This window comes from Anomaloglossus baeobatrachus, chromosome 5 (genome assembly GCF_048569485.1).
Source record: "Anomaloglossus baeobatrachus isolate aAnoBae1 chromosome 5, aAnoBae1.hap1, whole genome shotgun sequence".
Lineage (NCBI taxonomy): Eukaryota > Metazoa > Chordata > Amphibia > Anura > Aromobatidae > Anomaloglossus > Anomaloglossus baeobatrachus.
This window is the reverse complement of record NC_134357.1, coordinates 416,220,587-416,246,141: the sequence shown is the minus strand read 5'-3', so window position 1 is coordinate 416,246,141 and position 25,555 is coordinate 416,220,587. Positions and strand designations below refer to the sequence as shown.

Sequence of the window (25,555 nt, the reverse complement as noted above, 5' to 3'; positions counted from 1 at the left end):
GGTTTTTAATGGGAATGTATGTAGGTAAATGAACCAGCAAAAGCGACTAATAGTATTCTAAAACTACCCATCCGCTGCACTGGCAACCTGGCTATTGGGAGAGAATCTACTATTCCTCTGGAATTCAGTCAGGCAATGGCTGGAGCAGTTTTGGTCACCGCCCAGTATACACTGCGCATCAGCTGAAAGGATACCTCAGAACTGACAGCCAACTCTGTACTGATGCGCTGATGAACTTGCTGTCGGTCAACTGCTCTGGTCACACCTCTGCACCTCCTGGCAGCCTTTGGCTTCCAGAGCTTTCAGTGCGTCAGACAGGCAGGTTTACAATGCCATTAACCCCATATCTGCAGGTTAATGGCTTTTTTTTCTTCTAATTTTACATGACTGGTTCGTTTTTTTTTGTTTTTTTTTTTTTTTTTTTAAATCATATAATCTGGTTTATGACTCTTAACCTTTTCTCCTTTATGGAGCGCTGACCAAGCCAGGATAAGATTAATGGGCCATGCAATGCTCCCCTAGGTATATAAATATGGGAACTGCCTCTCTAGAGATTATAAGCACACAAACTCTTGCAGCATCCCAAAAAACCTGTCTGGAAATGGAGTTTCTGGTGTGGCTTCTTACCCCAGGTCATGTGACAAGACTCAATAAAGACTTGATATTAAGGATTGCTTCATCCAATAGGTGGCGCAAGAGTCATCAGTTAAATATTCAAATGGCCTTTTCAAACGCATTGAATGAAAAGAGAATGTCTGTCAGCTTTTCTCATATTGACAGTTTGAGCAGCTCAGTCATCTAGCACTGTGCTGCCTTAACCGGGACCGTTGGTCATGGCCAGCTTTTATCTGAACAGTACATATGCATGATTGGGACACACAGCATGAAACCTCTTGGGGTGTGTACAGATATTGGTATTGTGGTGTCCACCAGACACTCAAGGCAGTTTAAGAAATGTGTTTTGTGTTCTCTCCCAGGCCCACACTTTAATTGAGGCCCCAAATGCTAACATGCCACCATTTAAAGTTTGCATGGTGGTGCAACTACCGAGCCAACGTCAGACTTCAGTGAGCCTGGCCACTGCTGTGATGGGCCTCAGCTGATCACGAGCAATTCGAGGTCACCACTGGTGTTCCCACTGTGTCCTTTTGCTCGGGGTCCCTCCAATCCTGGTGAACGTGGAACGGGTCTTGGGTGTTTCCAGCACTCACGGCAGACCATGGAATCCCATGTAGCTGTAGAGAACCCAGGCTGAGCGGGATGTGTACCGCCCCGTGGCTCGGCTGGCTGCCGAGCCGCTCGGATCCGTGCTCGTCGGTGGGTGGCTCGAGCTCCTCATGGACCCGGGGTCACGTCGCTCTCAAGGGGGTGGTGATCTACGGTGGGGTGGTCCACGGCCAGGGCCGCGGTTGTTTGGGTGTTTAAGTTCGTGATGCCACCCACGGGTTGTGGTGAATAGATGGACACCACTGCTGCCGTTGACTAGACTCCCGGGGACTGTGTTGCGCAATTTGGTGTTAACCCCCTCCATGGACAGGGGGTGATGGGCCCGTGGGGTGAGAGGCTGGGGGAGGGCGTAGCGGTGCAGTGCTGTGCGCGGCCCAAGGGCACTGTTGCACTCACATGACAGACCCACTCACTAGAGTCTCTGGTAAACCAAACAAGATGGTGGACGGTGCACGCAGCCGGCTGCGCTTCTCCCCTTTTCAGGTTGGTGGTTTCCGCCTTTCTCCTGCACCTCACTTTTAATGTAATGATGACTCCTATGCCTGAGCAATGGTGGTCCGCTCCCCAGCTTTGTGTGCCAGAAGAGCCCTTTTTGCCCGCAGACGCTGGCCCGTGGGATCTCTATGCCTGGGCGGTGGCTTTCTATTCCTATGGTTGGGCTGTTGCCTTCAGTCAGGTCTTAGGTGGGAAAGGGCCTAAAGTCCAGTCCTCAATCAGTTGATTCGGTCCAGTTGTTTCTGGGTCTGAGTACCCCTCCTGGTGCCCCGGTTCGGTACTGGCGGGCCACCACCCGTGCCCGGTTCTTATGGTTCCACCGGCTGTAATCCCAGCTCCTGCAGGCGGCCACCACCGTCTGCCTCCTTGCCAGAGGTGACTGGGCTCCGACCCAGACACCTGGTGTTTAGTCTAGGGCAGACCTGGACACAGGTCTGCACTTGAACTCCACTCCACTTCACTGTCAAGACTAATCTACACTACTTGTTTTTCCTGCCTCAGGGCCTGTGTACTCCGATGGCTGGGTATCAAAATTGTGTGTGTGTCGCGGGCGGAGGAGGGGACGCTGCACTCACCCACTGCATGGGCTCTGGCTGCTCGGTGGTGGCTCGAGCGGTGGGCCGGATCCCGGGGACTTGAGCGGCGGTCCTCGCCCGTGAGTGAAAGGGTGTGGTTTGGTTTAGGGATATTGTCCGTGACGCCACCCACGGTTGTGACACCACCGCTGCTCTGGACGGGGATCCCGGAAGCAGTGACAGGGAGCAGCTTGGATGTTGTTTCTCCCCTCCGTGGGTAGGGGGGTTGGTTGTCCCAGGGCCCGGTGAGAGAGGGATGGATGTTTGGCAGGTGGGTTACGGGGCCTGGTGAGGTGCGGGGGCAGCGCTGTGCCGCACGGCACGGTGGTACTCACTCAGCCAGTAACGAATACAGTCTCCGGTAAAACAAACGGCTGGATGGACGGGTCCCACAGACGGCTGCGGTGTTTCTCCTCCCGGCAGGTTGATGGTGACTGCCTTTCCCTGCCCCTGTGTAGTGTACAGTTCTAATGGGTTCCCACCAGTAACCCGCTCCCCAGCTTGGATGGGTGCTGAAGGAGCCCCTTTTGCGCGCAGGCTCTGGCCCTGGGAACTTTAGCCTTGGCGGTGACTGTTTCCCTTCACGGGTTGAGCTATCACCTTCTATCGGGACTTGACTGCTGGGAAACCCATGAGGTTCCCTTCGCTAACGGATTTGACAAATTGGACGGCAACTCCTAGCCTTGTCGGGGTCCGTAAGCCCTGCCGGATGGTGCTGGCTTCTCTTTGCTCGCCGGTCCGGTACCGCCAGGCCACCGCCCGTCCACGGTCCTTTCGGTTCGCTCCAATCAGCCTCTCCTGCAGACTGTCACCACTGTCTGCCAACCTTGCTGTACCGTCCGGGCCACACACCCGGACCGCTTTCGGTCTGCTCCTCTACCACTTCACTTCCTTTCACTTCAAACCTCAAAACTCAACTACCTCCTTTTCCCGCCTCCAGGACTGTGAACTCCTCGGTGGGCGGGACCAACCGCCTGGCCCACCCCCTGGTGTGGACATCAGCCCCTGGAGGAAGGCAACAAGGATTTTATGTTTGGCTTTGGTGTACCTAACCGGGGTGTGTTGTAGTACCTGTGACTACCTGGCTTGTCCAGGGCGCCACATGTGCATGTCTTTTATTTTAAAAGTCACATGCAGTTCCTCTTATTCTGATGCACAGCTGGGGGCTGAATCCTGTAGCCATATGCTTTCTGTGATGAGTATCATATGGGGGACACTACTTCAAATTTTTTTTTCTTGCTGTATAATATAGACCCGCAGATGGTGCCGGTGATTGGTTGCGGTCAGACGCACTCCCAGCCTGTGTGACAGACTGCCTGATGCTTCCAATCAGATGCCGATGGGTGGGGAAAGTGGCACATATGTAATGAGCAGCCCCAAAAGGGAATGGGTGGCCTGGAAGCAGTGTATAGCTGCAATGGAGCCATTGTATGTACAGTGCACTTGCTCCTACCCCCTTCTAACACCATTTTTAACTGCTGGGTTCTGGTCCCCATAGACTTGTATGGGCACCGGCATCCGTCTCGGAACCTGACTTCAAAACAGACAACACTGTCCCGGTTATCTGCAAGTCCGCCCCTTACGAACTGCAATATAATGCGGTTGGAGTCTTCACGCGTAGGAACGTACTACGATAGCTTGGGTCCCCCTCTTATACACCTGTCACTTAAATTTTTCAGGCGTACATGTAAGATTCACTACTGTTTTGCAAAATGTTTAGTGTGAAAGGTGATAAATGGCTTATGACTATGTAATCACTGATTTATTTGTTTTCAGGTGGAAGCTGCTGGTATAGAACAGGAATTTAATTATGTCTGGGGGAAAAAAGCCAAGGAACTTTTCGGTAACACCAATTTTACAGATGTTCAGCTGAAAAAAATAATCGAGTCTATCTGGACACTGGGCATTGCAAACCTTAATGAAAGTGAACGTAATCTGGTAAGTGCCCTTACACTCTACTACACACCTATCTTGTTAATACACACGGAACTTCTAATTTCCCTGTTCTGAACTTTTTTTTTTTTTTTTTTTTCCCCCCCACTAACATCTATTTATATATTTTTTTTTTTTTTTAAAACCCTGCCATTATATAGTACATGGCAGGGACACATTGTGTCAGCACAGGAGTATTTGAGATACATTTGTGGAACTTGTTTTTAAATCAATAGATCTTAAAATTTTAAAAATGAACTTTAATAGGAAAAACCTTTAACGGTCATCCCATTGGAAAACCCAGTGGGTATGCCCATGTATAATAGATTCCATGAGTACATACTCTTGGGGTACATTCCCACACAACAGAAACGGCTGGATAATATGAATGTCAGTTTCCTTAATGGGCTGATCTTAAAATATTCCCCCCCCTTATTACTTATAGCAACCACATTTACTACCAGGATTCCTTGTAAATTAAGACATTAAGTGTCTTTTTGGATGACTGCATGCCTCAAGAGCTTTCCTGGGCAGACTCCATAGGAAACCACCGCCAGGTCTTCCAGAGCAACTTTGCTGGGGAAGGACACACATGCAGTTTGGTTACTAAAAGGTCACCACAAAATGCATAAAAAAAATGCATGGGGCCCAAGTGTCTGAAATGGGGATTCCTTGATCCTTTTGATAAGTCGTCCAGCCTCAAACTTAGTACGGTATTCTCTTCAATCAGACATCCTACAATTGAGATGTTAATTGGGTAGAGGTGGGTAACCTTCTAAAATAAGCTGAGGGGGTTTTGGGGTTGTCTTTGTGTTTTTTGTTTTTTGTTTTTTTTTTTTTTGTTTTAGCACAAAGTACAGGTTTTTATTTTTAATGACTGTTCCCCTCTCCATATCGAATCTAATATCTGAAAATCAAAATTCCCAAATCCAGATAGTGTTTGCTCTTTTAAAATTAAAATCCGAATTTAACAATTTTTTTTAAAAAAGTGCCAATGCTATATCTGAAGCAAACACCAGATCTTACTCTTGACTTGAACATAATGTAGAATATTCCATATATACCTTACTTTGCCGTCTACATAAATGTGGGAGGGATTAGTGACTGCTCCTTCTATTCAGGCATTTAACAGCCCCCATTCATCCCATTCATGGCTGTTATTGTGAGGTTGGAGCATGTTCTGACCTTGAACAGACATAAGAAGCATGGCAAGAAATGTCAGGAATTGTCAGTCTTTAGACTCATTAAATGCTTGAATCATTTTTCTCTAAACTCCAGTAGCTGCAACTGACTGTATGATCTTACATATTAATGTTTGTTCTATTTACCCAGCACCAAAGAATATATGGGTGTATATTTAGTAAAAGTGCAATTGGAAGATACAACGGCCTTGCCCACACCCATTGACGAAAAATTGGTAGATTCAGCCAATGGTCACATTTGGGAGGACTTCTCTACTGCTCCTTGGCAGCAGACAAAATAGGAAGCGGGGTTTGGGCATTTTGGTTTAAATCATGACAATCCTTCTGCTGGAATATTTCCAATCCTCCATGAAGGACCATGCATGTTTATTAGGAGGCTGTAGACAGGGGCGTAACAGGTCGCAATTGTGACCGGGCTCGGCAGGTTTGGGGCCCTAACCCCTCACCCATGCCTGTACTCAACATCTCAGTGCGGCAGAGCACGGTGAAGTCACTGCTGTGCTGAGCACAGAATGGGAGGACGCTCTGACTGGAGCGACAGGGGAACATGTCTGTGTGTGTCTTCTCCATCCTACATCTGTTAGGAGGTCCTCGTGCACATTGGTCAGGCACTCTTGAAAAAAATCCACATGTTTGGCTGGCTGATTTTACAGAGATATTCTGATAATGCAGTAGGCTTGTCAGCTACAGCACTTTAAGAACACTTTAACACTTTCTGGTGATTCAAGGTACTAATTTTAACATTATCTAGCATGCATAAATGTTGAGACAATAATAAATTGTTGATTCTTCAGGACAACTCCTGCATACCTCAAACTCTCTTGGGCTTAGAACTTTAAGACCCAGGGATGACTGGGGAGGGTAATATGATTTCATCCCCAAGACCATGTGTACATGTTGAGCATTTGGACAGTATTTTACCTCTGTATTTATAAGCTAAAACTAGGAGTGGGACAATGAGAGGAAAAGTATAATAGAAACCTGTCACCACTTCTTTATTTTTTGTCTTCTTCTTTCCTTCTGCTTGCAGCCACTTCAAATGTAAAGGGGCGGTTATTTACAAGGGGTAGTTCATGACGCCATCCATGGTTCACGGTAAGGGGAGCCAGATGGTGATCTCTCCACGGGTAGGGGAGACCCCAGGACTCAGGGTGTGCAGTGTACTCACTCGGGCTGTGTGGATGTTGGCACAGTCATTAAGCAGACTCTGACACAGAAGTAAACCAAATTTCTAGGTGCCACTGCCACTCGGGAGCTTGTTCGGGTATCTGTCACCACTGGTACCGCTTAGTGGTCCGGAGCCTGCCTCCATGCACAATTGTAGAAGTTCCTAAGTGACCCTGAAGCGGTCAGGGTCCTGCCCCCTATATTAAAATAGTGGAGGTATGCTCTTGATGGCTAACACTTGGGATTTCTGTAGGCTGCATAAGCTGGAAAGCCCTATTCTCCCCCCCCCCTCCCCACCCCCACACACTCCCTCTTGTGTTGGTGTCTTCGATTTCTGAGCTTTTGGGGAAAGTTTTATAAAGAGACTATCCTCCACAGGTGAATTCAGGTTGCGTGAAGCTACTCCCTGATCTATGGTCCTGTACTCCGCCGTGCTTAGTACCGGTCCAGTTCCTGGACTCTCTGGTGCCGAGCATTCTCCAAAACTAAGTTGGTGCACCCTTCTCCAACACCCTGCAACCGGGTCTCCGACTCCTCCGGTCCCAGACCACTGTCTGTGACCCAACCAAAGTCACGCAGAGAGCTACAACTCCCTCAGCTCTTCTGACTGCTACTACTGAACTCCTGGGAGCTGCTACTCCCCAGCTCCTCACTCTTTGGCAGCTACTAGACTATGTCCCTCCCACCAGTCTGCCTGACCCCCTGGGCGGGTAGCTCTTTTCCACTAGACCACCCAGTGTCTAGTCCATAGCCTGGAACAGCTCATTTACATAAAGCAAAAAAAAAAAAAAAACTTTCTCTGGCATAAAAAAAATCTAATTGCAGACATTAAGGTATCACTTTATTCAGCTACCTATGACCTGCATGTCAATATAGATGTCTTAGGATGGCTGATGCTTGCCATGAACCAGTGTTCTTTGTCTTTTTTCCTGTCAATTCATTTAGTTCTTCGCTTTGTATTATTGAACTTGTATAGATGGCTTAAATGACTGAACTATCCACTATTATTTGACGACTAAAATGTAAAACTTGTGCAATAAAATAAACCATTAAAGTGCACCAATCACCAGGATTTTCACATATAACATAAAGCCAGTGCTATAATGGCACGATCATGCTGATTCTATATAGGCCTTGCTTGTTTCAAAACCTATACATCCTAGCTGACACCTAAAGGTACAGTATGTATAGAATCAGCATGATAAAGCCAGTGCTATACTGGCACTAGGTTATATAGGTGATTGGTGCGCGTTAAGTCTATGAAGCCAAAATAATTACCTTCAGTAGCCCAAATGACCGTTTAGTTTGAATTAAAAAAAAAAATAAAAACAAGTGTCAGCCTCCATAGGGAGGGGGGGGGACACAAAAACCTGAAAATAGAATCAAGACCAATAGGAGATAGAGGACCACAGCATGATTTAAAGAGACCATAAGTATATATAAATGGAAACATTATTGCATATGAAACAAGAGTGAGGCAGGGTAAACTGACATTGAAATAGGACACCCACATACATGTAACTATAACTTCAGACTCTAGGTCTACAGATATGATTACAGGACATCTGCTAGATATGGCCTATGAAAAGACGGCCGAAAAGCAGCACAAATGTCTGGGGGGGGTGGGGGGGTGGAAGTTAGCTGGTAGACACAGAATTCAAGGTGATAGATTATCATTTAGGATGAGTTCACAAGTGTATAAAAAAAAAATCAATGTTTTCATCCACAAAGTAGTGTGCGGGTTGATTGTGATGTGGGTGGTTTTTTGGTTTTTTTTTGTTTTTTTTTTTTTGTCCCCCCACCCCCCCCCCCACCCCCTAGTGATAACTGCTTAAAAGTTTATCATGACCCCCTTTTTAGGACAGGAGGTTCATTCAGTGGATTGTACGTTGCACATCATCAGTTACGAAGTCCTGTGTCATTAGGTTTGCGTGACAGTGCAGATTGTTGGCTTATCAAAACTGCCATAGAACATGAACACTGTTACTGCAGATAACTAGTGTTTTCTAGTTCATCCATATATTGCTTCTAAAATGGTACGGCCTGCCTTAGTAGTATCATGATGTTGCTATATTTTAAGAAAAACAAAGCAAAAAAAAAAACTAAGTCTCATCCTAGGGGTAAACCAAGGCCATTGTACCAGGTCAGAATTTGCCTTCCCTTGTTGTACGATGGTTTTCTCTGGGCACATGGAGGTTGCACTCAGTAGTTATGCATACCGTAAATTGGGGCAGGAGAAGGTTACCTGGTGCCCAAGGCAGAATGTTCATGAAGCATGATCGGCTGAGCAATTCTCCCCATCACAATATTCCTTGTTTCATCCAGGAATATGCATGTTTAACTCTCTAAGCAATTTGGTTGCTGGACTGAGACAGTGTGAGCCCTCTATATGAACAGCATCATATGGCTCCTCAGCCTTGTACTTGAAGCAGAGAAAAAGGGGCAAGTGGAATGGTGGTCTCCATCTCATGCTGCATTATTAATCAGATTTTCCAGCAGAAACACATTTCACTTACCCAAAATCCAAGACCAGACCACTTTCCCTGCTTCTGACTAGGCATGTTTTGTTTTTGTTAGCACCTACCATAGACAAAACCCAAAATTAGAATCTTTGCCTTCAGTTCCACTTAAAGCCCTTTTTGGGGGGGCATTGAAAGAATACATTTTCTATTGTGTATTTAAGTCAGCCTCAGTGACAGGGGAAATGTAGGATTTAACGGCTCCTGCTCCCTTCACGCAGCGATCACTGGGTCAGGAACATATTACAATTGGTGGGGTTCAGAGTTGTGTGTGTGTGTGTGTGTGTGTGTGTGTGTGTGTGTATATAAATTTAGTAGATCAGGTGGAAACAAATTTCTGGTTTCTGTAAGGGGCGAGGAACTAGCTGTCACACAGCCAGATTCTACCCCCATGCCCAAATCACCTGCAAGTGTCTCTGTAGTTTATAACGTCAGTCCAATGTGCAGGCTGCACACAGTGTTATGGGTGGCCAAGCATTGGTTAAAGAACTAATTTGATAACAAAATTGTAGGCTGTCGCTCATACTTCACAAATTGCTAATATAAGATTTGTCACTTAAATATTTTAAGATCTATCCTTGAGTGACAGGACCTCTTTTGGCACCAGTTGACTACTTCCCACTACCAGCAAACTGTATGGAGCCAAGACACCACCACTCTGTACAGTGTATTGGCCGTTCGCATCTCATGTAATGGATTTTTTTTTTTTCTTTTTATAATCCCATAAAGTAACACTTTTCCACAGCTATAACACATGCACCTACTTCATCCTGTTTTTTTTTATATGGCCGATGTAGTAAAATTTTGTCCTGTCCATGCATTCAGCAACCTATGGATTCATTTCGCATTCTTTAATGTTCTTTATCTTATTAGTTTATATTAATCTTTTTATTACAGACCAACAACATTCTCAGCCAGATGGAAGAAATCTACTCCAAAGCAAAGGTCTGTCCACCAGGGCAAACCACGAACTGCTGGTCTCTAGATCCAGGTAGGAGTCACAGTAAAAGGATCTAGACGCCACATCTAGTGTACAGCTCCGTACTGCAGTACTTGCATGGTTATGAGCTTTAAGGAATGGTCAAAAGTGGCCAGGCGGGAATTAAACCAGCCCAGAATCTGTCCTTTTGACCTAAGCTGGTCTCTTCTCTCCCCACCCCACTGTGCTCTTAACAGGAGTCAAGCCTGTTAAAAGCATCAAATTGCTTGGTAGGAGTACAAAGTATAATGGAAGTCTATGGGGAACGCCAGCATTTTCTGGAAAATGCTACAGTTCCTCATTGACTTCCATTATACTAGGTACATCGATGCCAATTATGAGGTGCCCATTAAGAGTACAGCGCACCTGAGCACTGTAGTTCTGGCTCATCACTAATGACAGCCCTTCTCTGAGATTGATAAAGTGATAAGGTGGCCCCCGAAATGATCAACCTTTTACATAGCTTGTATGAATTTTTAAAAAGGGTGTGTGTGTGTGTGTGTGTGTGTGTGTGTATATCTCTATTTTTTTCTCACTTTTTATATCTTTATTTTTGGTCTTAGATCTGACTGAAATTCTGGCTACTTCCAGGAGTTACAAAAAGCTGCTCTATGCTTGGGAGGGATGGCACAATTCTGCTGGAAAACCCCTACGAGAGAAATATCAAGAATTTGTAAAACTCAGTAATAAGGCTTATATTGAGGATGGTAAGTAAGAAAAAGGTACAGAGCCAAATCTTCCACTTGGTAAAGGAGATCTTGTGGTGTGATAAGTCTACACATCGGGGTAGATTTACTACTCCTGTTGCAATGTATTTGTAGGCAGCATAATAGGGTTAAACTACAGTCTGAAAATGGGTCACATTTAGCATTCCTGCTGGAAGATTTGGTAAATTTTCGGATATTTTATCCCTAAGTGACCAAATCAGAGTTTTCAAACCTGACAAATTCCAATGTTTTCAACTTATCCCAGTGTTTTTTTTGTTTTTTTTTTTTTATCATGACACCTTTCAGAATGGTAAATTTTTTTAAGTCGCTTAAACTTTTATGTATCATGCCACATCTGAAAATTAGCAATATTCAAACTTTGATTATTCCTTTAAATCCAGATTCATACCTCAAATGGTTAATAAAGAACACTTGCCTCTTGTCCTGCTTTATTTCAGCACCATCTGTAAAATGGCTTTATTTTGCCAGGATATTAGAAGTTTTAAAATTGGATCAGTGATACTTTTAATTTCTTTTTAGGAAACCTCTTTTAGACCTATTCAGTTTTGAAGTGAGTTTTGGCATATATAATCTATATCTTGTGTGCAGCCATAAGTGGCTCAAGAGGTAGGGGGCACCCACTTCTACCTGCAGAGCAGGATTCCTCCTGTCCATTTTCATGAGCTCTTGAGCTGAAAAGGGCCCATATATTGTCTTTCCTAGGGGCCTTTTTCTGTCTTCCAGTATAGATATATCCCCTAAAGTGATGCCATTTTAAAAACCGCACCCATCAACGTATTCAAAACTGCTATCGGGTAGTTTAACCCTTCAGCTAATTTTCAAGGATTAATGTAAAGTGGCATGACAAGAGGGTTTTTTTTACCCCTGAATGTTGCTGCTGTCTGAACAGGTCACTATAGCCGGCAGCCTCTAAGGCCGTAATTTGCCAAGGCAACCATCAGGACCCCACAATCATGATCTAAAGATGCAAATATGGTTAGAGGATGCCCCTATACTTTTAACCATCTAGATGTTGTTGTCATTGGTTGCAGCATCTAAATCGGTGGTTTCCAAACTCCAGTCCTCAGGACCCCCAACAGGTCATGTTTTCAGGATTTCCTTTAATATAGCACAGTTGATGCCTTGATGATGATTCAATCCCCTGTTCAATAGTAAAAAAAAAAAAAACAAACCCTGAAAACATCACTTGTTGGGGTCCATGAGGACTGGAGTTTGGGAAACCCTGATCTAAAAGTAGAGATGAGCGAATCTGAGGTTTCATTTTTCTAACTTGACACCAAATTTAAAAATTTGAAGGTTTGGGGATCAGATGCTTTTACATGCAAGAACAATGTTGTGCTCAGGTACGCTTGGTGCTCAGCCCTGTGCGAGCCACTTGCAGTGTTTGAATGGCACAAGAGATTGCTATTATTTTTTAGATGGGCTGAATTCCATATTGTTATCTAGGGACACGTCCGCAACGTGCCTCATCTCACTAATTGCAGTTATTTTGAGAAATCATTCACTAACATGTGGGACTTTGTCCCAATCCTCTATCTGTCTGTACTTTGTTGCATTCCGCATAAATTGTAATGTGGACTACAACTTGCTTTATTTCCAGACGTTTGTCCCCATGGTCTTAACATTGGAGCCCAGCTGTCCTCCAGTGTCATTTTTTTTTAAAATAGTTCTCTGGGAATAGAAGAAAATTAGACTTCTTTTTAAATTAAAAAAAAAAACAAATTCCTCAACGTTCTTGCGTAAGAAAGTCAATAATTTTTGTTTAGGGAGGTAACTGCTAAAGAATTAAAATGCCTGCCGCATTTACACTGCCAAAATCCTGTAGAAACAAGGGGTACTTAAGTTACCATATCCACTGGGAGCCCATCTTGCACCTCACATCTCATTGGCACCAGTAGTAACATTCGCAGACAGGTTTCTGTGAGTGCACAAAGATGGCTGACATTGTTATGGAGTGATTATATCTCTGGGAAAAAAAAATTACTCATATGGGGGGGAGGGGTTGTCTTTTATCATAGGATAATATATATCTCTGTAGAATCCCTTTTGAAGAAATTACTGTATATTGGTATGAGGTAGATATCAGGCAATGGTAGTAATCGGGCCCTTTTCAAAATAATCCTGTGACATTTCAATATAGCGGTGTGCCACCTTGTGGGAGAAAACTAGAACGCTTGTATACTGAATGCCCGTGATACTCATAGAATAGTTCCCTTAGCTCCTCCAGTCAACACTTTGTATAGTTAAAGGGATAGTCCCTGAAGTCACAGGAGCACTAGCCACTGATTTCGCTGATGTCCTGGGCCCATCCTTTGGAAAGTATGGGGTGTTTTTTTTGTTTTTTTTTGGTTTGTTTTTTTTTTTTTCTGTTCTCTCCCCTGCTCAAATCGCCTATATTCTGCAGTTGCTCCTAAGGAGCCGGGATGTTACAAACTACTGTTGCTAGACAAAAGCTGGGTGGTCCGGCTATCACTACTACATGGTCACTGCTGCCCCATTTCTCTCCTTAGTCCCTCAATATGGAGAAATAACATGGTGCTGAATGCTGGAACATCTCTGGGTTTGTCATGACCATCTCATACAGTGGCTCAATGATCCTCTGCATTCAAGGGGCAACATGGTCATAAAATATTGGGGAGGGGTTTTTTTTTTTTTTTTTTTTTTTTTCCAGTTATGCTCTGCTCTACTAGAGGGCAGCAGTTGGAAAATGTTGTCCAATGATTCAAACTGTTTTTGCTCTTGTAACAGAAGCCCCGTCTAAAGGGTAGAAGGAATTGCCTGCTGTAGTAGAGGTTCATGTATATGGACTTGCTCCAGCCTCCTACCTGGACACCTACTGCATCAGGTATTAAGTTGGTAAACCAGTATTTTTGGCCCAGAATGTGCACAGGGAATTGCTGGCAACTTTATACCTACCATGCTGAATTGCCCAGAAAATTGTCAGCCAAATATAACCTGTTTTATAGAGTAATAACCCAATAATGCTACACTTTAATTTTATGAACAAGCGCCGCCATGTCTGGCACATTCAAATTTGCACTTGGTAATCCTCTGTAGAAGCCCATTTGGCAGATACAATTGGTCTTGGTGACCTAATCAGAAGCTTGTGGACTCAAATTCAAAATGCCTTCAATTTTATTACTTAATTCTGATAGTATTGGTTTACTAATATGAGCCAAATGACCCTTTTTGGGCCCATCTAGGCTGCAGGGCCTAAGCATCTTCAGCCCCTTACTCCACTAGTTACATCCCTGATTGGCCTCCTTACCATAAGAGGTGTAGCTGTTTTAGTAGTGCCAGATATTCAATGCATTGTGAATACTGAACACCAGAAACCTGAACATAAAATGTGTATAGAAAAAAGGTTTTAGACATTTTAACACTGCAAATCTGTACCCCACCCCCTCACATGAATACTGGAAAAAAAGCTGAAGCTGAAATTCTATAAATATTCCTGGTTTGCAGATTTTTATAGTGTCTCCGATCATTTATTTTTTTTAATACAGGATTTAAAGACACTGGTGAATATTGGAGATCTTGGTATGCTTCACCCACTTTTGAGGATGACCTTGAGAAGTTGTACCAGCAGCTGGAACCACTGTACCTCAACCTTCATGCCTTTGTACGTAGAAAACTGTATGAACGATATGGAGAAAAGTACATTAACCTGCAAGGGCCAATTCCTGCACACCTGCTGGGTAAGTCTTTGCAAGGAAACTTGGGGTGGGGTGCGTGACACTGGTTTATTCAGGCCAGTATCAATCACCCCACTAGCAGCCATTAGATGGTAAAACACACAGCACTGGAGTTCACTTGGCCAACGAGAATCGTTCACTTTTTTATTCTTCACACTATTATGACAGACATGACCTTTTTGGTTTTTTTTTAGTGTGGGGTACTGCTCCTCTACTTGTCCCCTGTTATCTTGGAACTCGTCCTCAAGCACCGGGGTCTGTGTCTCCTTTCCCCCTATTCCTCACCCTTGCGTCTTATGCTGGGCCCAACTGCTCCTTAGCAGGAAAAGTCTCAAGTCCAGCAGGATGAGCTGTAGACTCCAGACCCTTTAGGCTATGTGCGCACTTTGCATCGAGGTAGTTGCAGTTCTAAACGCATCCTCTGGCAGAAATGGTTTTTGCCAAAGTTTGTTTTGACCACAAACTCTATAAATACGTGTGCGTTTTTAGCGCGATTTACATGCTTTGTATTGAAAACGCATCTGATTTTAAGCAATGAAAAAGACACTACTAAATAAAGTTTAAACCTTCAAACACTATGGGGAAAAAAAGGGAAAAATTATAATATTGATAAAAATATTAATTTTATGTATGATTTTAATTTAAATAACTTTTTAATATATATGCATAAAATAACATTAAGTTATGGTATTTCATTAATTTAATTGTCAGACTCTGTAAAGGGACATATTATTCTAATATTATAAAGTCAAAAACACGTGTTTATTTTGTCCAAAAAGCATGTAAAACGCTGGAATTTTGACACTGCGGTTTGACATCTCCCATTGCCTCCAATGATAGCAAAACTCTGCTCAAATGGCAAAAACAATTGACATGCTGCTTCTTTAAATGCTGAGTTTTTTTGCCCAAAAATATGCAAATTAAACGCTGCATTTTTAACAGCAAAGTGCGCACAAGAAATCCCCATTTCCCATAGATTTGTTTGAAAATCAAAACTCATGCCTTTTTGGCATTAAAACGCTGCGGAAACGCAGGTAAAAACGCAAAGTGCGAAAACAGTATTAGCGGTTACCGCAGGGTTCCCTGACCAGCTCTGGTATAAATGTTTACAGACATCTTCTTTCACTTGAACCCTACTCTCTACTTCACTCTCAAGCCTTCCTTGCTGTCTTTCTTAATCTCCCTTCACCCCCACCCTCCTTAACCCTCTTAACCCCTAATCTGCTGCTATCTCATACCAACCACTAGGTGGTGCCTACTGTTAACAATCCCAGCACCGCTACATTTGGAAGATGCACCTAGCAGCATTTACATTGTAACAATATATACAATTGGTATAACATACAGAATACACGGCATAACCAGTACAGGGACAAGTCCACCTGCTACACATGCATCACTGTAGATGTGCGGAGCCTAACTCCAAATGCTGGCTATTGGAAGTTAAAGTGTGTGTGTGTGTGTGTGTGTGTGTGTGTGTGTGTGTGTGTGTGTCCTAAACCTAATCAGCACAACCCACTTCCAACACAGAAGTGAGCTGCTTCAGATAAATACACACACACACACACACACACTTACTTTACAAGGTGCAGTTAAGTTGTTTTCTTTTGTTTTTTCCTTCATACATTGCTTCAAGCACTGCTACTAGAAACACCAAGTGACATCTGTTTCCAAAGAGCTTTATTGAAATTTTTACATGAAAGACAAACAGCTTACATAGGATAGAATGGGGAAGGGAGTGGAGAAGGGAAGAAAGCTTGAAGATCGCCTTTATTCAAGATGGAAATGGCGGGAGGGACAAGGAAGGAGTGAACATTAGATGTGGGAATGGAAGGTGGGTGGGGGGGGGGAGGGGGGGGGTAACAGATTAATCTCTACAATCTCAAGTATATTACAATTTTCAGTAAATTAGCATACATTGATGGAGTCAAAACATACATCTAAGATTACATAACCATTCTTATTTAAGGGGTAATAGAAGGGGGGAAGGCTACTAATTGGCTAAAAACATCTAACTACAGAACCTGAGGTGAGGTGTGCAGGTAACCAATACATTTTTTAACATGGTGAGATCTTGTGTTATAAATGTTTTAAGCTTTTTCCTTCACAAGGAGATGTGTATATTAAGGAGATTCAGGTGTATGGAGTTCTGGGCTGAAAAAGTTGTCCAGGGGTTCCATTGTCTAGAATATCTTCCCATATTCTCCAACGGCTAGGTTGAATTCGAATACACTGGGTTGACACCCTATCTATGACTTCAGCTAATGTGGGAAGTTTCTTTTTGCCATCTTGAAGCTAATAAGTTTAGTGGTTAGGACAATGACAGACAATATGCTGAAATTTCTTAGAGATTTTCTCTAGGCCAATTGATTATTTCTGGTTCTAGTTTTAATGACCATTTGGTTATTTGAGATGGCAGTAACTGGATGTCTCTAATATAAATATATATTCAGATGGAGATTTATCTTTTGTAATTTTTAGAAGAGCTCTCTATTTTAACAATTGATTTTTAAGGAGAAGTGGTTTGGGTAAAAGCCACTTTAGGTGTGCTAGGTTAGCAATGATTAGAGATCTCAAAGATCTATTTGAATTTAGAGACTTCTCTATAGCAACCCAGTTGAATCATTTGGATCAGACAGCCATTTATGACCGTTTCATGATACATGTCGAATGGTAAGCACAAATGTTAGGAACCCCAAAACCATTTTTTTTTTCTCGTCTTTCTAGATATCATGGGCTCCTTGTTCTGCCAAATATATCTTGTGATTTGGAGTTTTTACAATTTTTGAGACCAAGATTTAGTGACACATCAGACATACATTTACATTTTGTACTTTATAACACTTTAGGGGAACTTGTATCTTTATTTTATTCCCAAGTCACTACAATTTTGTTGTGCTGATGTGGAATATGGTTATTACCGTATTTTTCGGACTAGAAGACGCACCCTTGTTTTAGAGGAGGAAAAAATAGAAAAAAAAAATAAAATTAAAGTAAAAGAATGTGGTCATGACAGTTATTTTACTGCCGACCGTGTTACTGAGGTAATATCCCCCGTTCTGGGTACCTTCCAGGTATATATGGCCCCCATCGTGGAATATGTATGTTCCCCATCATTATGTGATCCTCCAATCTTGTGTGTGTGTGTGTGTGTATAGTTTATATATAGATATATCTATATCTATCTATCTATCTATCTATCTCACCCCATCCAGGTATACAGTAATGCCTATACTATATTATTTATTGCCTTACTCCAGGGGTGGGGAACCTCCGGCCCGCGGGCCGTATGCGGCCCGCAATGACCTTTTCTGTGGCCCCTGGGGCAGATTCCCGGTGGCTGTGGTGCTCGGGCAGCCGCTCATCTTGTCTATTGCCGGCAGACAGCACTGGGGGTGGGACTTCCTCCCTCTGGCTCCTGCATGCTCCCTGTGAGATTGCAGCTAGAATCAGAGTGATGGGGGAGGGGCCTGCACGGGATATAGAAGGCTGTATAGTGCCGTGCGTGCTACCTCTCACACTCCCGTTCTGTGCTCGGCTGTTCATGGCTAGCAGGTCTTTTTTTGGAGAGAAAAGACGAGAATGAAGCCAGCCCTTGAGCTGAGCTGCTGCATCCATCACTTGTGCTGCACCTGATCTTACAGGGCAACTAAGCAGCAGGTACTTATATCTGCGCTAAGTGTGTTTATATCTAATATATACCACCATATATCAAATGTATTTGTCACTTAAGTGTCCAGCGTCTGTTGTGTATGACATGTGCGTGTGCTGTGTATACGGCGTGTGTGCTGTGTATGTGCTGTGTATACAGCGTGTGTGCTGTGTGTGTGCTGTGTATACAGCGTGTGTGCTGTGTATGCGCTGTGTATACGGCGTGTGTGCTGTGTATGCGGCGTGTGTGCTGTGTGTGCGGCGTGTGTGCTGTGTGTGCGGCGTGTGTGCTGTGTGTGCGGCGTGTGTGCTGTGTGTGCGGCGTGTGTGCTGTGTGTGCGGCGTGTGTGCTGTGTGTGCGGCGTGTGTGCTGTGTATACGGCGTGTGCTGTGTGTGCGGCGTGTGTGCTGTGTGTGCGCTGTGTATGGCGTGTGTGCTGTGTGTGCGCTGTGTGTATACGGCGTGTGTGCTGTGTGTGCGCTGTGTGTATACGGCGTGTGTGCTGTGTGTGTGTGTGCTGTGTATACGGCGTGTGTGCTGTGTGTGTGTGTGTGTGTGTGTGCTGTGTATACGGCGTGTGTGAGCTGTGTATACGGCGTGTGTGTGTGCTGTGTTTGGCACTTAATAAAGTTTCATATTGTAAGGTTTATTGGTATATCTAATTCCTGGTGTGCACATGTTTACATGCAGAACTCTTTGGCTTGTTGAGTGCTGTGTATGGCTTGTGTGTGCTGTATACGGCATGTGAGTGCTGTGTGCAGTATACAGTATCTCCTGTGCATGTGTACTATATATGGCCAGTGTGTGTCATGGGTAGTGTACAATATGACAACTGTGTCAAGGCTGTGTGCAGTATACGGGCAGTGTGTCAGAGTGGTGTGTGTATGTACAGTATCTCCTGTGTGATATATATGATTTACCAATCTGCGCTTCAAACAAAGACAAACCTGGAAAAGCAGTTGTGAGACGCAAACATCACAGCGCACCAAAGAGAATCAGCTCTGGCCGCCACAGTAGGGGTATAGGGGTGAGTTAATTAATTGTTTGACCAATTATAGCCGGGTCATTTTCAAGTTGATGATTTTGTGCGGCCCCCGAAGGTTGGTAGAATTTTCCAAATGGCCCCCGGCAGTAAAAAGGTTCCCCACCCCTGCCTTACTCTTACTGTTGTGCTGCTCACCATGCTTCAGTTTGGTCCTGGCATTACAAAGTCTCCTATATCTCAAGGACCTGCAGTGATGTAATGAAGAGGCGGGCACTGTGCTGCTCTGGCCCACCCCTCTGCATTACATCACTGTAGGTCCTTGTCAGCTACGGGAGACTTCGTTTCTAGTGCAGAGGCAGCAGGAGCAAAGAAAGTAATTTGAGCCCTCAGCACAGAGACTGCGGCTGTGATGTGAAGGTATGCCATGCTCTGGCCTGGACACTGCAGTGATCTGCACTCCCGCAAACCCCCCCCCCCCGGGCCATGCATGAGTGCAGCGGCCCCCTGCTCCTGCCTCCTTCACAGCGGACACAGTCTCCCCAGCCGCTGCAGGAAGCCGGGGGCTGGAGAACCCACGTGTGTCCACTGTTTACATTAAACTATTGATTTGCTGCTGCTCACCCCCGCAGTCTGCAGAGAGGTGGGCGGGGAGCAGCTAATGAATATTCACTCACTTTAAGCAGCGGGCACACGTGGTTTCTCCAGCGCCGGCTTCCTGTAGCTGCGACCCTCCTGTGATCCCACTGCATAGCGCTGACTCCCCACAGCTCCCTACCCCGCAGCTTCAGACCATAAGACGCACCCCACACTTTCCTCCCAAATTTGGGGGAAAAAAAGTGCATCTTATGGTCCGAAAAATACGGTAACTTGTTCGGATTAGCTCAATTTGCACATAATGTAGAAAATGGTTAGAAGAGTACATAATTTATGCTAATTACTCCTCTCTAGAAGAGTTGTCCAGTCTGTAATCTCTTCCTTTGTGGCTTTATTGATTTGCCATTGTGCACAGTACAGCTTGACGGCTTTCCAGGCATGTCGTGACGAACTACATGTGCCCAATTACTTCTATTACAATCTGGTCTTATGAAACATTGAGTAAGTCTCCTGTGACTAATTACATCTCAATTACCCACTCTACCTATTAAGGTATAAGTACAGGGGATGAAATATGTATTTTAACAAGTCACTAATTTTCTAAGTAAATTTTATTTCTAAAGGTGCTATTAACGCACACAAGTCAAAACCATAACTGTCCATAAATCTAGTGATTGTGTAATAACAGACACCAGGGAAAAGTATTGAAGACCGGAAGAAAGGAGCAAAAATCCATAACGGCTGAAATTTATCAATAGTTAGAAAGCAATCCTACCACTTGTGAAAAGCAGCTGGTTCAACTGATGGTAATGACACCTTTTTATAGGCCATGGTGCCACACAAGAAATCTCATGATGGGTAAAACCAGTGAGCTGTCTCAAGACCTTTGCAACCTTATTGTTGCAAAACGGAGAGCATTGTTTACAGGACAATTTCTGAACTATTGAAGGTTCCAATGAGCAGTTTGGGCCATAATCTGAAAGTGGAAAGAACAGCTCACCATAAACTGGCCACAACCAGGTGCTCCCCGCAAGATTTCAGGCAGAAGAATTTTCAAAAGTTTAAAACCACCTGTAGAAAGCTACAGAAAGACCTGGAATCAACAAGTACAATTGTTTCAAGGCAAAGTAATTCACTCAACCTCCATGGCTTCTACGTATGCTAGACTCTAAACACGCTTGACATGCTTTTTATTCAGCAATACAGTAGTTTGCTTTAACATTTACACAAGCTTGTGAAATGCTGGAGAATAGTCTGGTCAGAGGAGCCCAAATTTGAACATGGAATGCCATAATAGACCTCCTGTTTGGAGGCTAAAAGTAAACAGAAAAGTTTAGGCATGTGAACATCATGGTGTGAGGCTGTTTTTCAGCACTGGCAAACTTCATATAATTAAAGGATGGATGAATGGACCAATGTACCAAGACATTATTTATAAAAAATCTGCTGCCATCAACCAGGATGATGATGAAACAAGGGTGGACATTTCAGCAAGATAATTATCCCCCACACAGCCAAGTACATTCAATTGGTTTCAAAGAGACAATGCTACTAGACTGGCCCAGCCAATCGCCTGACCTGAATTCAATAGAAAATAGAGGGACCTGAAACTGCGTTCATAGGAGCCCACAGAACCTTTAGAATTTTAAGAGTGTGGGTGGAAGAATGGGACACAACTCCACCTGAGCAGTGCATGCCACTAGTTTCTTTGTACAGGAGGCGTCTTTGAAGCTATTTTCACCAGCAAAGGCTTAAGGAAAGTGTTTAACACACTATGAATTTTCATTATTACTCTTAAATTTATGGACCTCTATCATTTTGCTTTTCTTTACAGGTGTGGATTGGATGGGTTGTTACTGACATCTGGTGACAATTTGTGTCAATAGCATCTTTAATATATAAGAAAATAGGTGATGTTCCATACTTTTACTTCTAATAAACAGGTTTATAGTCTGGTTGTTTTTAATTATTTGAATTTATTATAAAATTCTAAGAAGGAATCCTCAAGCAAATTGTACACTTGATAAAAGTGCTATGTTGAAAACTTTTATTGAATGCACTTTTTCCTATATAATTTGCATATTTTATGTAAAATTTCTGTATTGTGCAGGTAACATGTGGTCACAACAGTGGAATAATATCTACGACATGATGATTCCTTTCCCTAACAAAACCAATATAGATGTCACTAGTACCATGGTTGCACAGGTAAGAACAAGTGACTTTGTGTATAAACATTTCCTCAATTCTACAAAAAATATACAGCTGCACTGTGAAATGCTAAGATATACAAACATTGACTATAGCAATTTTGGAACTACATTACTGCTATTGAGAAGCTTTAAAACTGAACATACTTGGTGCATAAAATGGCCAATGATTTTCAATTTTTGAACAGCAGTAATGCAGTTCCAGAACTCGCAATCAATGTTTGCACAACATTTCAGAGTGCAGTTGTATACTTTTAGCAGTACACTGCATTTTCAGTTTACACATGTTCACATTTGTCTAGATGTGCTGGTCATGTGTGTGTGGTTTTTTTTTTTTTTTCTTTGCCCTCTTTCCCTCCATTACTAGAAATTTTAAGAGATGGACTTCTCACTTGCTAATTGTATTACTTTCTCTAATTAGGGCTGGAACGCAACATATATGTTTCAAGTCTCCGAAGAATTCTTCACCTCACTGGGTCTCCTTCCGATGCCTCCAGAATTCTGGGACAAGTCCATGTTGGAGAAGCCAGGTGATGGTCGAGAAGTAGTATGTCATGCATCTGCTTGGGACTTTTACAACAGGAAAGATTTCAGGTGGGTTGTTTAACCAGTTAGTGACAGCCCAGTTTTTCAAATGGTGTCACTGGCTGCATTCACATAGCACGCAGACACTTAACTGGGGATATCAGATTTACATATCTGACAGCACACAGACCTGTTAAGTAAAATAGATTTATTCAGATATCCATTAAAGGGCTTGTACAGTCTTAACTAGTCTGCAGTCACTCTGCAATTATAGACTTTGAATCATTCGTCACGTGTGTGTGTGTGTGTGTGTGTGTGTGTGTGTGTGTGTGTGTGTGTTCTCTCGTTCGGAGCGGCACGTATGCAATATGCATACTCCTGGCCACATGCTGATTAGACTGTTTCCAGACTCTTCCATCTAGTTGTAATGTGGTAATCAGTATGTATATCGCATATTTGCGCTCGAATAACCACTGCTCCCGGTACTGGAAAATTCTCAAGTCTACACTTGCGTGGAATGACTACAAACTTGTATCACAAGACAAACAACCCCTTTAAAGCGCCCATGCAAAGTAGACTAAACAAGTGTCAGCCCAACCTATTGCTATTGATGGGCTAGGCCAACAGACCTGTGTATATGGGTGTCACAACAAATTAAAGTCAGGAATGCCACATCCTCATCTCACAACAAACTGCCAATCCTTCTGTTTTTAATGTGGTGAGCCACCAACAGACGTGTGTCAGCAGCTCTTGGAGATCACAGGAGAACTTTGCAGAGCCAAGCATGGCTGTGAATGGAGGAGTCCCTTAGCCTTAAAGTTTCTTACATTTCTGTGCCTTGCAGGATAAAGCAGTGTACCACCGTTACTATGGAGCAGCTGTTCACTGTCCACCATGAAATGGGCCACGTGGAGTATTACTTGCAATATAAAGACCTTCCCGTCTCTTTGCGCCGAGGAGCAAATCCAGGATTCCATGAGGCCATAGGAGATGTGCTGTCCCTCTCTGTGTCCACTCCAGGCCACCTGCAGAAAATTGGACTGTTAGACAATGTCGTGCAGGATAAAGGTGTTATTTTTAATGCATCCTACTAAGCTGACCATAGACCTAACAAATCTCTGCTGATCCAACTTTGTTTTTTGTTAGCCTTAATTTTATGGCCACAACAAACATTAGTGTGAGCATTCTTTCATGTATCTGCAGTACTGGCAGATCGCTCTACATTTACTCATGTATGGCTGGCTATGGTTTGGTTTCTTTTCCCATGCAGGGATCCTAAACAAAACCCATAGCAAATCACCAATCGTTGGTTTCCCAATCTTAGATTTTCTCCTAGATGACCTCATTCTGTTGACACACGATATCATGTGATCGATGGTGCGTCTCTTGTAATAAGGGACTGTGCTGCTAAGGCCTTGTGCGCATGCTGCATGTGGAGGTGTGGGTTTTTTGGTTTTTTTGTGTAGTTTTCCAGCTAATTTCACTAAGGCTAGTTTCACACATCGCCGGTTTGCTGCATTCGGCGTACGTCAGTACAGTGTATACAGTACAATAGCAGCGCGACAAACGCCGGTCACATGCTGCCGTGTGACCCGGAAGTTACAGCGCTGCCATTACACTGTACTGGTGTGCGCCGAATCCGGCAGACCGGTGAAAAGCCGGATATGTGAATCCGGCCTTGGTCACACAATGCATGGCACAAAACTCCTACCCCCCGCCCCCCCCCCCCCACATTTTTGGGAAGTATTTTTGTACATTCTGCCGCAAGGTTCAGATTTTGATGCAGAAAATTTCTACACCTAAAACACACAGCGTGCGCACATAGCCTAAATCTGCTTAACAATCATAATCCTTGATCCTAAAAAAAAACCCAAAACCTAGCAATCCTAAGGCTGGCAAGTCCCCCAATTATTTGCATATCTAAATGGCTTATAGGAGCTACTGATGATCCTTAGCTTAAAGGAAAAAACAGACTGATCCTAGCTTTTTTTTTTTTTTTTTTTTGCTTTAAATGTTGCCTTTTTGCAGAAAGTGATCTGAATTACCTCCTTAAGATGGCTCTAGAGAAGATTGCATTCCTGCCATTTGGCTACTTGATTGACCAGTGGAGGTGGAATGTATTCAGTGGCCGCACTCCTCCAAGTCGATACAACTATGATTGGTGGAATCTAAGGTAAGTGTCGAGAAATGACTTGTGAGGTACCTAAAACTAGGTCAGTGCATAGAAGTAGTGGTTTAATGACTTATTTATCATTTCTAGTTTAAATAAAAGAAAATACAGCCGTATTAAAAGGATGTTAGAGGTACCACCACCACCACTGACAAGTTTAGCTTAGTAATGGTCTCCATGAAATGACAATCGTTGCACATTCTTTAGTGATGGTCTGTTATTCCTCCTAGTAACTTACAAATGGAGAACTTGGCGATGCCAGTTGTTGGGGGTGTATAATTGCAGAGGATCAGCTGGTGATGGATACCCCCTTAAACTGGTTGTAGTGTTCCTAAGATCACTTTTATAAATCTCTAGAAGGAATAATAAACTGCACATCTGACAAGATGATCTAGAATTTATCCCATTGAGAATACACGTATTTACTAAAACCTCTTTCACAAGAGATTGCATGTTCTTTTATATGAAGGCTTTCTGCAATGGATGCTGCATGTACACACTTCACTACCTCAAGCTACATGCATAATGATGCGTTCACATCAGACTCCGAATAGTCTGCAGCTTTTGCTTCTAAAGTGTTAATCTACCGCCATCTTCTGGCCAGTAGAAGAATGACTTTCTGCTTGAGGAGAATTTCTTCCCAATTCCTGATTGTTCTAGGAAATGTGTTCCGCCACAAAATATGAATCAAAGATCTATTTTATTTATTATTTTTTTTTTTGTTTGTTTTTTTGCTCTCGTGGTTATTCTCACTCCTATTAAATCACAATTCAAAGAGAAAATCTTCATTTAAGATTGTTAGTTATATTGCCTGCCTGATGTGCCCCCTCCCACTCCCCTTTTCCCTTGCATATGAAGTGTAAGGCTGGCTGGGGGCTTGAGCCTTGAAATTCTTGAATT

At 43.4% G+C, this 25,555-nt stretch overlaps 1 protein-coding gene across 2 annotated transcripts in view; it reads left to right on the top strand.

The window, feature by feature from the left end:
• ACE (angiotensin I converting enzyme) overlaps positions 1 to 25,555 on the top strand; it is a 67,638-nt gene that overhangs the window by 16,227 nt on the left and 25,856 nt on the right. For both annotated transcript variants that reach the window (XM_075350269.1, XM_075350270.1), the window contains exons 2-9: positions 4,074 to 4,235; positions 10,015 to 10,108; positions 10,660 to 10,803; positions 14,331 to 14,522; positions 21,861 to 21,958; positions 22,382 to 22,554; positions 23,330 to 23,553; positions 24,514 to 24,658. In XM_075350269.1, coding sequence (XP_075206384.1) covers positions 4,074 to 4,235; positions 10,015 to 10,108; positions 10,660 to 10,803; positions 14,331 to 14,522; positions 21,861 to 21,958; positions 22,382 to 22,554; positions 23,330 to 23,553; positions 24,514 to 24,658 — 1,232 coding nt within the window. The remainder of the gene's footprint in view (positions 1 to 4,073; positions 4,236 to 10,014; positions 10,109 to 10,659; positions 10,804 to 14,330; positions 14,523 to 21,860; positions 21,959 to 22,381; positions 22,555 to 23,329; positions 23,554 to 24,513; positions 24,659 to 25,555) is intronic.